General features: G+C 65.3%; 2 protein-coding genes across 7 annotated transcripts in view; one reads left to right on the plus strand and one right to left on the minus strand.

The window, feature by feature from the left end:
- Positions 1-208: 208 nt before the first annotated feature.
- Positions 209-4,173, plus strand: POLD4 (DNA polymerase delta 4, accessory subunit). Of its 2 annotated transcripts, none has more exons than XM_074996042.1 (5): positions 209-294; positions 1,305-1,404; positions 1,747-1,854; positions 3,096-3,207; positions 3,852-4,173. In XM_074996042.1, the coding sequence occupies exons 2-5, from the start codon at positions 1,314-1,316 to the stop codon at positions 3,874-3,876; spliced, it is 336 nt and encodes a 111-aa protein (XP_074852143.1). In that variant the 5' UTR covers positions 209-294; positions 1,305-1,313; the 3' UTR covers positions 3,877-4,173. The 2 variants fall into 2 exon arrangements, with proteins under 2 accessions (XP_074852143.1, XP_074852144.1); XM_074996043.1 differs by having other exon boundaries at positions 239-357.
- A 1,848-nt stretch (positions 4,174-6,021) lies between these two features.
- The window catches only part of LOC142014039 (MLX-interacting protein-like), a 28,410-nt gene continuing 21,993 nt past the window's right edge, over positions 6,022-12,438 (minus strand). For 3 of the 5 annotated variants that reach the window (XM_074996046.1, XM_074996045.1, XM_074996044.1), the window contains 8 exons: positions 12,148-12,191; positions 11,658-11,745; positions 9,874-9,950; positions 9,457-9,567; positions 9,047-9,174; positions 7,551-7,674; positions 7,188-7,317; positions 6,022-6,537 (listed from right to left, as the gene is read on the minus strand). In XM_074996046.1, coding sequence (XP_074852147.1) covers positions 6,416-6,537; positions 7,188-7,317; positions 7,551-7,674; positions 9,047-9,174; positions 9,457-9,567; positions 9,874-9,950; positions 11,658-11,745; positions 12,148-12,191 — 824 coding nt within the window. In that variant the 3' untranslated portion in view covers positions 6,022-6,415. The remainder of the gene's footprint in view (positions 6,538-7,187; positions 7,318-7,550; positions 7,675-9,046; positions 9,175-9,456; positions 9,568-9,873; positions 9,951-11,657; positions 11,746-12,147; positions 12,192-12,438) is intronic. The other 2 variants (XM_074996048.1, XM_074996047.1) reach the window with 1 other exon arrangement.

Consider the following 12,438-nt stretch of genomic DNA (forward strand, 5'->3'; position numbering starts at 1 on the left):
CCCGCTTCCCCCCCCGCACTGCCATCCCCATGGTGCGCCCCACGCCCCCCCCCGCACTGCCATCCCCGTGGTGCGTCCCGCGTCCCCCCCACCGCACTGCCATCCCCGTGGTGCGCCCCCACAGCCCGCCTCGCTGTTCTGGCCCTTTTAAGGCAAAGTGAAAGCCGCACTCCCATTGGCCAGCTGGCCCGGAGGCGGGTCTCCCTTGTTTGTGTCGGGCGGGGGCCCAGGACCCCACCGGGCGGGTGACGGGTCCTGGCGCCGATCGCAGCGGCGGCTCCCTCCCGGAACCCGGTACCGGCCGCCTCTGTGCCCCCGCCCGCTGCTGGGGGGAGTGAGAGCTAGTGGTTCGAGCGGGTGGGCAGCACGGCCGGGCTCGCTCCCGGCTGGGTGGGGGAAGTCGGGTGCAGTGAGCGCGGGGGGGGCAGAACACCTGGGTTCTATCCCGGCAGGGGGGGGAGACAGGTACAGTGGTTAGAGCGCGGGTGGGGGGGCAGAACGCCTGGGTTCTATCCTGGCCGGGGGTGCTGGGAAGCTGGGTGCAGTGATTAGAGATGGGGGGCGGGTGCAGAATGCCTGGGTTTTATCCCGACTGCGCTGGGGGAAGCTGGGTGCAGTGATTAGAGATGGGTGGGGGGGGGTGCAGAATGCCTGGGTTCTATCCCCACTGCGCTGGGGGAAGCTGGGTGCAGTGATTAGGAGATGGGGGGCGGGTGCAGAATGTCTGGGTTCTATCCCCACTGCGCTGGGGGAAGCTGGGTGCAGTGATTAGAGATGGGGGGGGTGCAGAATGCCTGGGTTCTATCCCCACTGCGCTGGGGGAAGCTGGGTGCAGTGATTAGAGATGGGGGGGGGTGCAGAATGCCTGGGTTCTATCCCACTGCGCTGGGGGAAGCTGGGTGCAGTGATTAGGAGATGTGGGAGCAGAACACCTGGGTTCTATCCCCACTGTGGTGGGGGGAAGCTGGGTGCAGTGGTTAGAGCCGGGGGGGTGGGGCGGGAGCAGAACGCCTGAGATTGTTCCTAGCTGAGCGGGGGGAAGCTGCGTGCAGTGGTTGGCGGTGGGCAGAATGCCTGGGTTCTGTCCCAGCTGGGAGGGAAGCTGGGTGCAGTGGTTAGAGCCAGGGAAGGTGCCAGGCCTTGGGCAGTCTGGGCTCTCTCCAGCTGGGGGATGGAAGCTGTGTACAGTGGTTAGAGTGGGGACTACCTCGGGGTGGTTCCAGGTCATGGTCACTAGTTTTGCCTCCAAGGGTCTATCTGCAGAGCAGCCCCCCCATTGACCATTCTTCTTTTCCCACCTGCAGCTGGGAGCCATGGGCAGGAAACGCCTCATCACCGACTCCTTCCAGGTGGTGAAGAAGCAGCAACAGGCCCCTGACACCAAGGAAGGGAGCCTGCAGCCAGGTGAATTCCTGGCCCCTGCAGGGGCAGGGTCCCCAGAGGAGGGGCTCATACCCCAGGATGGCACAGCTGGGCTGAGCCGGGGTTGGGCTCAGAAGCTGGGGGGTGCAGAAGGGCAGAATGGGGTATGGGCGGGGTAGTGCTGGTTCTGGGCTGTGTGTCCTGGGTGGACAGCAGGGGGAGGGAAGGAGTGCCAAGGTCCAGGGTCACTGGGGCAAGCTGTGGGGTCCTGGCCCAGGGACTCCAGTACGCACTGGGCAGGGCTGGGGCATGTGCTGGGGCAGGGCTGGCGCTGGCCCTATTTCCACAGTGACGTAGAGCTGCTTGTCCCCCTTTCCTGCTCAGAGGCAGTGCCAGCTCCAGCTGATCCCCCTGCAAGCAGCTCCCTGGAGCCAGACCAACTGGAAATGCTCAGACAGTTTGACCTCCACTGGGAGTATGGGCCCTGCACTGGTGAGAGCCCCACCTATGACAGGCCTGCCCTTTCCCCCTCCCCCACCCCCACAGCAGCCCTGTCCCATCCCACCCCCACCTTCCCTGCCCCTTCCTTCCTGACCTGCTCAGCCCAACCCTTCTCCCCGAACTGCAGCGTCCTGCCGCCTTCCTGCCCCCCACCTGTGACAGGTCTGCCCCCACACCAGTGTGGCCCACTCAGGGCCTCTCCCTGAGGCCGGCCAGCTCCTCCTGGGGAGCTGCTGGACCTGCTCACCATTTGGCCCCTTTTGGGGAAGCATGGAGGGAAGTCCCTGAATGATCCTGGTCACCCCACCCTCCAGGGCTGCTCCCTTCCCCATCCCCGGGTAGCCGACAGGGCCGTACAGTGGAGGACACAATGGGAGCCTGGGACATTGGCAATAAACGCCACACCACCTTCCACACTGCTACCGAACTGCACAGGGGACCTGAACTCCGGGGGAGGACGGGGTCTGAGTTGGCACCTCCACAGAAGAAAGGCTCCACATCCTCTTCCCTGCCCTCCTGACCCAACCCTGCCCACATGCCTGTGGCTAGATCAGAGCCAGCCTCCATCCACAGCCTGGTGAAGCAGTCCCTTGGCAGACACTCCGTGCATCTGACCTCGAGGGGGTCCCACCCGTCCCCAAGGGCTCCCGCTGCTCCTTTGCGCCTCCGCGTCCCCACCTCGGGGCTCCTGCTCTGCAGAGTTCGGCCCACCTGAGCCAGACCCCTGCTCAGAGACTGTCCCCCTCTCCAGTGCCCCAGGCAGCCCAGCCAGTGGCAGGGGCAGCCTTTCCAGCCAGAGCGGAGCTCCTAGCAGCAAAGGTCACAGCTGGGCCTGGCCAGCCGAGCAGCAGAGGAAGCCTTTTTGGCTCTGGCTCCCCTAAGGCTGGGCCCTGGCCCTGTGTCGAACTCCTGGGCTCTCCCTGCTGGGAACAGGCATCGGGCACTCAGTCCTGGGGGAGCCCATTGTCCTTTCGGGACCTCCATGAGCCAGGCCCCTCCCTGGTCCCCTTCTCCGAGGCTCCCCCCAGGGAAGGGGGAAGAGGTAGCACTGCCCCACAACGGCTCATCGTCCCAGGGTTGCCCCCACCATCAGTTTGTTTGGGGGGTACCATTTCCATCCACCCTGCCCCAGGCCAAGCCTGCTGCCCACCATGGGGTGGGGAGGGGGTGTTCATGGCTTCCCACCCCCGCCTGTCATCCCTCCCATTAACCCTTCGCTCTCTCGCTGGCAGGGATCACCCGGCTGCAACGCTGGGAGCGGGCGGAGTCCCTGGGGCTGAACCCCCCTGTCGTCGTGCGGGAGACACTGCTGGAGCACGAGGGAGACCCCAGCTTCATGTACTGGTTGGTGTGGGGACCTTTCCAGGGCGATGGGTCAGGCTTGTAGCCCTGAGGGAAGCCTGGGTTCTCCATGCAGTCACTGCAGGGCTCTGGCCGTGCCACCCCCCAGCGCAGGCTCAGGCTCCAGCCCCTTCCCAACTTCAAGGGGAGGGAGAAAGGAACCCAGGCCAGAGTTTGCAGAGAGCCTGGTCCTGCAGCTCCCAGCACCTCCCTGGGGTATTAATCCTGAAACCTACCCAGCGAGTCCCAGGTCAGTACCATTGGTGCCTAGCGGTACCATTGAGAGGCTTGTCACTAATACCCCCCACCACCCGCAGCCCCTGGAACTTCTCTGAGCTGGGACTTGCCCCCTCCCTGCCCTGCCGGGGGCCTCAGAGCCCCGCACTAGGCAGCCTGAGTGGAGCGCGAGAGCTTGCCCTGCCCCTGCTGCAGACTGGCCATCCCTGAAAACCACCTGCCAGGGACCCAGCCATGGCCTCTCCCCCAGTCGCCCGTAACTGTGCCTCCTCCAGCCCCGCCCGGCTGCGGTGTGAGGAAGCAGCTGTCACCCAGGCCAGCCTGTCCTGACCCAGCGGAGAGGCTGGGAGGGGCATGATGCAGGATCAGGGCCCCTGCGGACTAACCACGCTCTCTGCCTTCCCCTGCAGCCTCTGGCATGCCTACCCCCTCTGAGGGGCCCGGCCAGCCCAGCCCTCCACCTTTCTGCTACCCAGACAAAGGGGGAATCCTGCTGCCCCCAGGCCCCCCCGGCACTCGCTTGGATTCCCGATTGGACAATGGCTCTGCACTTGTATGAAGAAGGGATGGGGGGGTCTCCTGGTGATCGAGGTATGGGGTGCTCCTGGCCTATGCTGGGTAAGCCCAGACTCTGCCCACCTCACTCCTAGCCCCCCTAGATCAAGCTGCGTTTCCTCCCATCAGCTGCTGCGGCTCCTATGCCGGATTAAAGGCTTGTTGGAGAACCCTGGAGCTCTGGTGAATGCTAGTTCCTGGGGCAAGGCCCAGACAGGCAGGAGGCCCACGAGCCACAGCGTGAGTGGGCAGCGGCTCCTCCGAGAAGCCCATGCGCCATGGGGCAAAAGTGCGCCAACCCCAGTGCGCACAGGCCCTCTGGAGCCATGGGGGACAAGCAACCACCATTGGAGACCACATGCTCTTTTGTCACCCTGAGGCTCGCGGCCTCTGTTTCTCCTGGTGGTTCACAGCCACCCCCGCCCTGGGGCGCACAACGTTTATTCTGCACTGCTGGAAACGTTAGTGGGCTGAGCGGCTGCAACCCCCACAGCTGCAGGCAGAAGTGGGGATTTCTCCACAGGCCAGAGACATGACACGGCCCCCGCCACCCTCAGCTGCTGGGCCCCAGCTCACCCTGGGCAGCAGGAATCCATGTGGCAGAAGCACTCGCCAGCCCAGGCCTGTCTGGCAGGCTCAGCCCCTGCCTCACAGTGCACAAGTCATCCAGTGCTGGAAGGGGCCGGAGAGGGCTTTTCCCTCCATCCTGGCCCCAGGGTGGGTGCTCGCTGGGGCAGGGCAAACGGGCACCAGCAGGGACTGCAGGGTGTAGCACACAGAGGACGCTCTTGTGCCATGGCTGGCTGGCGTTGGGGCTAGCAAGCTGGCTCTCAGCCTGGCCCCGTGCCCCTTCGTGGGCTGAGCTGAGGGCAGGCCCGGCCCAGGCTGGGCTCTTTGGGGTTAAACAGCCACCACCTACCCCCTCAACCACGGGCACCCCATGATGCTAAGCAGGGAGGGTACTGCCCACTCCTAAGGCACTGCCAGCAAACAAGCTCCAGAGGGATGGGAGGCGTTACCTGCCTGCAGGGGCAAGGAGCTTCAAAGCTGGATGAGTGGGGAGCAGAAGGATTCAGCACCCCAGCATGGGCTGGGAGAGCCTTGGCTCAGAGCTGGGTAACTGCTGGCCCCAGGCTGAACTGGTGCGACCAGCAGCTGTGGCTGAATCGCTCACCAGAGAGTGAGAGCAACAACGGGGTGACCAGAGTGACTCATCCCTTCTGGGGCCGGGCCCATCAGCACTGCCTGGCTCTGCCCAGCCACCTGTCGCATCCCACTGGGAGCTCCCCACAGCCCAGCTCCTGCTGTGCACCCCGCTGGGAGCTCCCCCACATCCTGGCTCGAGCCCTGCTCCCTGCCGCACCCCCCAGCAGCCCAGGGCTAACCCTAAGCCTATCACATTCCCCTGGGGCTGGGCAGTTACCACGTCAGTCACTGAGCTCAGCTCCTTGTCTACTCCCTGCAGGCCTGAATGGGGCCATCAAACTTCCCCCGGGGGGTAGCTGCTCCTGCAGGGGCATCACTCCTGCAGTGACACTGCTGTCACCTGGAGCCCAGGATCAGGGCTGAGAGGGTTGGGGTGGAGGAAGGATGCAGGAGCTGGGCCCCCATCTCAGGGGCACTGACAGTTCCTAGGACAGGCCCTGGCCGAGAATAAGGGGAGAGCCGAAGTCTAGTCTAGTGTAGCTCCCCTGAGCAGTGCTGCAGTGCCCTCTGGTCAGAGCTCTCCTCTGCAGTGCTCTCTGCAGTGCCCTCCAGTCAGAGCTCTCCTCTGCAGTGCTCTCTGCAGTGCCCTCCGGTCAGAGCTCTCCTCTGCAGTGCTGCAGTGCCCTCCGGTCAGAGCTCTCCTCTGCAGTGCTCTCTGCAGTGTTCTCCAGTCAGAGCTCTCCTCTGCAGTGCTCTCTGCAGCGCCCTCCAGTGGGCAAAGAGGGGAGGGCAAGTTCTTTGGCTGCTCCAGTCATGCTGGGCCATCCTAGCCCACCTCCCTTCCCCCACTGCACAGAGATGCCAGGCACTGGCCAGTCCCACAGGCTGGGCATTTAATACAGCTCCACTGCTCAAACAGAGCCATGTTCTCTTTCCAGCAGCCCCCTGACCTCAGGGGGATCCACTACTCATCCCCCCAGCTGCCCCTCACTAGAGGATTCTAGGGGAACCCCCAGATCTGAGCCCCCAGGCAGATCACCCTCTCTACAGGAGCTACAGGGGATCCCAGCTCTGAGTCCTGGCCTAATCAGCCTCCTGTCTCCAGGACTGCCACAGGTTCTGGCTGGTGGCCTCCTCCATCTCTATCCAGGTGCTTGGGGGCTCATGGTGGGACAAGGCACCGCCCACGATGCAAAGGTGCCTGAGGCCCTGCCATCTTCTTCTCCACAGGTGGGTGGCGCCGGGACATCCTGGCACAACCCAGCAAGACCTGTTAGCTGTGGCCCTTGCCATGCGGGGGACGGCATACGGCCTGCAGGGCCTGCTCAGGGAGGCACGAGGGCTTGGTCAGGATGGCCGTGAGCTTGCTGAGCTGCAGGAGGGAGCTGGAGATAGCTGAGGGTGAGAGGAAGGGGAGGTTAGCACAAGCTCCAGAGGGGACCCACCCACCCGCCCACATTCTTCCCCACACACCTAGCAGCCTGCCTGGGGAGCCTGAGTCAGGCCTGGCCGGCCGGAGAGAAAAAGCAGCTCAGAAAGCCCTGCCCCATGATCAGGGTAGGGGGCACAAGGAGGGAATGCCCTTGGCAAGCGCAGAGCAGGACTGACACCGAGTCCAGGCCAGGCACACTCCAAAGCAACCACTGCCTTTGGGGTTCAGAGCCCCGCTGTCGAGGCCCACCTCCGACAGGCTCTGCCTCAGGGGAGGGTCTAATGGGTACAACAAGGCCTGAGGGTGGAGACAGAGTGGCAGCCAGGACCCCTGGGATCTAGTCCCAACTCTGGGAGGAGAGTGGGCTCTAGTGGTTAGAGCAGAGAGGTGTCTAGATCCTGGATTCCTGGGACCCGACTGGCTCTGACCTGGGTTATGAGCTGTCCCCTCTCTATGAGCCCTGTGGATCAGGGCACCACGTCGGACGGGCAGAACGAATGAGTGCCCACTTGAAGGCTGGGGGAGGGCACAGGAGCTCCTTACAAGGCTGGAATTCCCCTTGCCTGGGGTGGGGCTGCTGGGCAGGGTGGGGAGGAGCGGAGGGGGGACGTACCAGGGCGCAGCAGGGGCAGGGTGCAGTGCTGCTCCAGCCAGTCCAGCACCGACTGGCAGAACTCCTTGGCAGTGCTGGTGCTCACTGCCCCCCGGTAGCTCTCGAACAGCGGCTTGATGAGCAGGCTGAACTGCAGACACCAGCGTTAAGGAGAACCCACCTCGAGCCCACTGCAGCCCCTCCCGTGGAGGGGGGGAACCAGCACCACCCTGGCCGCCCTATCCCAGGTGGGACTCTCCGCCTGCAGACGTGCCCAACTTCGCTCCTGGAAACCCCTGCGCTAGTTAGCCCTGCCCCTCCCGGCGAGGGCACCACACCGGCCCTGCCCCTCGGGGTCAGCGGCCCAGCCAGGGCAGTGGATACGAGCCAGAAGCGCCAGTTCTGCAGGGTGCGCTGGCGCACGTAGTCGTCATACAGCTGGGCCGTGCGGTCCGAGCGCGGCGGCGCCACCGGGGCCCCGCTGGGGGGCAGCTGGCGCTGGAACTCCCTGGGGCAGAGGGGTGGAAGGGAAAACCAGTCCAGGCACTGCCCTGCCCCCTCCTGGCACTCACCCAATGGCAGTGCCCAGCCCCTTGGCAATACCCCAAAGGCCACACCCTTTTTCTGCACTCACCCAATAAGTGATCTAGTCCTGCCCCCTCCCCGCCTGTACCCAATAGCAATGACCTAGCCCCGCCCCCTCCCAATAGCAGTGATCTAGTCCCGCCCCTTCCCTGCCCGTACCCAATAGCAATGACCTAGTCCCGCCCCCTCCCAATAGCAGTGATCTAGTCCTGCCCCTTCCCCGCCTGTACCCAATAGCAATGACCTAGTCCCGCCCCCTCCCAATAGCAGTGATCTAGTCCCGCCCCTTCCCTGCCCGTACCCAATAGCAATGACCTAGTCCCGCCCCCTCCCAATAGCAGTGATCTAGTCCTGCCCCTTCCCCGCCTGTACCCAATAGCAATGACCTAGTCCCGCCCCCTCCCAATAGCAGTGATCTACTCCCGCCCCTTCCCCACCTGTACCCAATAGCAATGACCTAGTCCCGCCCCCTCCCAATAGCAGTGATCTAGTCCTGCCCCTTCCCTGCCCGTACCCAATAGCAATGACCTAGTCCCGCCCCCTCCCAATAACAGTGATCTAGTCCCGCCCCCTCCCCGCCTGTACCCAATAGCAATGACCTAGTCCCGCCCCCTCCCAATAGCAGTGATCTAGTCCTGCCCCTTCCCTGCCCGTACCCAATAGCAATGACCTAGTCCCGCCCCCTCCCAATAACAGTGATCTAGTCCCGCCCCCTCCCCGCCTGTACCCAATAGCAATGACCTAGTCCCGCCCCCTCCCAATAGCAGTGATCTAGTCCTGCCCCTTCCCCGCCTGTACCCAATAGCAATGACCTAGTCCCGCCCCCTCCCAATAGCAGTGATCTAGTCCCGCCCCTTCCCTGCCCGTACCCAATAGCAATGACCTAGTCCCGCCCCCTCCCAATAGCAGTGATCTAGTCCTGCCCCTTCCCCGCCTGTACCCAATAGCAATGACCTAGTCCCGCCCCCTCCCAATAGCAGTGATCTACTCCCGCCCCTTCCCCACCTGTACCCAATAGCAATGACCTAGTCCCGCCCCCTCCCAATAGCAGTGATCTAGTCCTGCCCCTTCCCTGCCCGTACCCAATAGCAATGACCTAGTCCCGCCCCCTCCCAATAACAGTGATCTAGTCCCGCCCCCTCCCCGCCTGTACCCAATAGCAATGACCTAGTCCCGCCCCCTCCCAATAGCAGTGATCTAGTCCTGCCCCTTCCCCGCCTGTACCCAATAGCAATGACCTAGTCCCGCCCCCTCCCAATAGCAGTGATCTAGTCCCGCCCCTTCCCCGCCCGTACCCAATGGCAGCGCTCAGCTCCTCAATCTCGCCCCGCAGGCGCTGGGCCATCTCCTGCACCTGCCGGCGCTCCTGCTGCAGCCGACCCACATACACCGCGGTCCTCTGCAGCAGCATGGCCTTGCTGAGCTGGGGAGACAGGCGGTGGGCGAGACACAGCAGCAGGCACCAGGGGAGCCAGCGCGGGTAGAGCGCAGGCCGGGGTGGGCAGAGAGGGAGGAGCCGGGGGTGGACGCAGAGACTGGCGCGGAAGAGGGACTGGGCCAGCACAGCAAAGGAGAGACGGGGAGGACCATTTCTCAGGGGGTCCCCGCACCCTTAGGTGGGGGCGACAGGGCCGACCAGCGGAGGGGAGCGGGAGCTGCAGGGCCGGGATGGTGGGCACGGGTGTGGGTGCCAGGCGGCATGTACCTTGACACTGGGCTGGGCAGAGCCCGGCAGCACCAGGCTGGCGAGAGCGTTGAAGGCGCAGCTGATGTTCATGCGCCGGGCCTGGTCGGCAGAGGTGGAGCCGGCGGGGCCCTGCAGGGCAAGCGACAAGTCCACACACAGGCTCTGAGCGCCACCCCTGGGACAGGACAGGCAGGACAGGACAGGCCCCTCTCCAGCAGCGCAGAGCCAGAAGCATCCAGCCCAGGCGCAGCACCCGCCACGGCACGGCACCCCTGGCTGGGGCACGGGGAGAGGACAGTGCCCCGCCAAGCCCCCACCTCACTCCCAGCAGCCCAGCACTCCCTGAGGCTGCGGACAGACAGTCCCCTCTGCTGAGCCCCGCCTCCCCCTGCAGCAGCCTGGCTCCCAGGGCGGGGTGACAAGGGCCCGTGTTACCTTGGTGCCAGGGCGGCGGCAGGGCTGGTGGGGAGCACGGGGTCCCCTGCGCTCGGCTCGGGCCTGGGCCTGGGCATCTGGGGACGCCAAAGAGATGGAGAGGGCGGTGGGCTCACGCTGGAGGGCCTGGTCAGACGTAGTGTGTGTGTCCCACCCTGCACTGCTGGCAGGGCTGCCCCCAGCCCCGCTCCAGGGGTTCCCTGCACCAGAGGGTCCCAGCCACAGCCCAGCCCCACATTGGCCCTGGGGGATCAGTGATGCTCAGATCTCTTGAGCCCCACCCTCGCCATGGGAGGAGCCTAAAGCTGCAGTCTCCTCCTGCCAGCCCCCACCTTCTTCTTCCCTCAGAGCACCCCAGGGCCCAACCAGTGACCCACCACCTGGTCAAGGTACATGCCGCCTGGCACCCACGCCTGTGCCCACCATCCCGCGTCCCCCGCCTTCCCATCCCCTATCCCATAGCCAGTCCCCACCTTCCCGTCCCCCTGATCTGACAGCCTGGCCCCGTATTCCTGCCCCCCCACCCCCAGATCCTGCGGCCAGCCCCCACCTTCCCATCCCCCCCTTGATGCCACAGCCGGCCCCCACCTTCCCGTCCCCCCGATCCCACAGCCAGCCCTCGCCTTCCTGTCCCCCACCTTCCTGCCCCCCCATCCCGCAGCCGGCCCCTGCCCCCACAGCCAGGCCCCGCCTTCCCATCCCCCCCAATCCCACAGCCAGCCCTCACTTTCCCATCCCCCACCTTTCTGCCCCCCCCCCCCCCAAATCCCGCAGCCGGCCCCTGCCTTCCCATCCCCCCTTGGTCCTACAGCTGGCCCCTGCCTTCCTGTCCCCCACCTTCCTCCCCCTCCGATCCCACAGCCAGCCCCCACCTTCCCATCCCCCCTCGGTCCCACAGCCATCCCCCGTCTTCCCGTCCCCCATCCCGCAACTGGCCCCCACCTTCCCGTCCCCCTTCCCACCCCTGCCCCCCAACCCTGCAACCAGTCCCTGCCTTCCTGTCCGCCCTCATCCCGCAGCTGGCCCCCGCCTTCCCACCTCCCATCCCGCAGCCGGCTCCCGCCTTCCCACCCCCCTGATCCCACAGCCGGCCTCCACCTTCCCGCCTCCCCTGATCCTGCAGCTGGCCCCCACCTTCCTGCCCCCTCATCCCACAGCTGGCCCCCACCTTCCTGCCCTCCCCCGATCCCACAATCGGCTCCCGCCTTCCCTTCCCCCATCCCGCAGCTGGCCCCTGCCTTGCCACACCTGCCCCCCGATCCTGCAACCAGCCGCTGCCTTCCTGTCCCCCTCATCCTGCAGCCAGCCCCCACCTTCCTGCCTCCCATCCCGCAGCCAGCTCCTGCCTTCCTGTCCCCCTCGATCCTGCAGCCTGCCCCTGCCTTCCCACCCCCCTCATCCCACAGCCGGCCCCCACCTTCCCACCTCCCCTGATCCTGCAGCCAGCCCCCACCTACCCCCTGATCCTTCAGTCAGTCCCCGCCTTCCCATCCCCCATCCCACAGCCAGTCCCCACCTTGCCATCACCCCCATTAGCCAGCCACACAGTCCAAGCCATGTTCCTCATCCCCCAAGACAACCCCCCTTCTCTCTCCCTGGATCCCCAGGCTGGCCCCTTACACCCCCACTGCCTCTGCCCTGCCATACCCTCAGCACACCCTCGCCCCAGCCACCACACACCCACCAAGCTCCATTCCCCAGATCCCTCTGATGAGCCGACCACCACCCTGAGCCCTTCCCCAGCCCCATCACCCATCTGCCCTGCCCCAGGCAGTGATTCTTACCAGTTCCCAAGGGGGCGGTGGCAGGGCACGGGTGGGTGGGCTTCCCCATCAGGAGGATGCCTACGGGGGGCTCCAGAGGGGTGCACACCTAGAGGGAAGAGAGGAGGAAGGCGTCAGCAGGAGAGGCCAGAAACCTGCCCAGCTAGGAGCACTGGGGCAGCCCTGACCCCAGCAGCGTTAGTGGTGTGACACCTGGGTGGATTTAACTTCATAGTTTCACAGGGGGCACTGGGACATGGGAGTGGGAGGAGCTTACAGCTGCCCAGCCCCACCCTCCCCGGCAGGGGGTACTGGGACACAGGAGTGGGAGGAGCTTACAGCAGCCCAGCCCTGCCCTGCCCTCCCCAGCAGGGGGCCCTAGGACACAGGAGTGGGAGGAGCTTACAGCTGCCCAGCCCTGACCTCCCCAGCAGGGGGCCCTAGGACACAGGAGTGGGAGGAGCTTACAGCTGCCCAGCCCTGCCCTCCCCAGCAGGGGGCGTGCTCTCACCTGGGAAGAGTAGCTAGCTGACATGAGGGGCTGCGGAGATGGACCTGGGGGCAGAGGGAAGTGGGCAGAGGACTAAGGCACTGCCACAAAGGTCCCAGCTCCTAGGTAGCCACCTGGGGCAGCGCTTCTCCAGCCCGGCACCCTGGGAGAGGCTCCCCTGCCCGGGGGAAGCCCCCACCCCTTCTCCCCCCAGTAACTTCCCTCTTCTCCCACCAGCAGTCCTCCCCAGCAATAACCATCGTGGTCAGCTCCACCCATGTGCCTGGTCCCCCATGCCCCCAGCAATGAGCT

This window comes from Carettochelys insculpta, chromosome 6, assembly GCF_033958435.1.
Source record: "Carettochelys insculpta isolate YL-2023 chromosome 6, ASM3395843v1, whole genome shotgun sequence".
Classification (NCBI taxonomy): Eukaryota; Metazoa; Chordata; order Testudines; family Carettochelyidae; genus Carettochelys; species Carettochelys insculpta.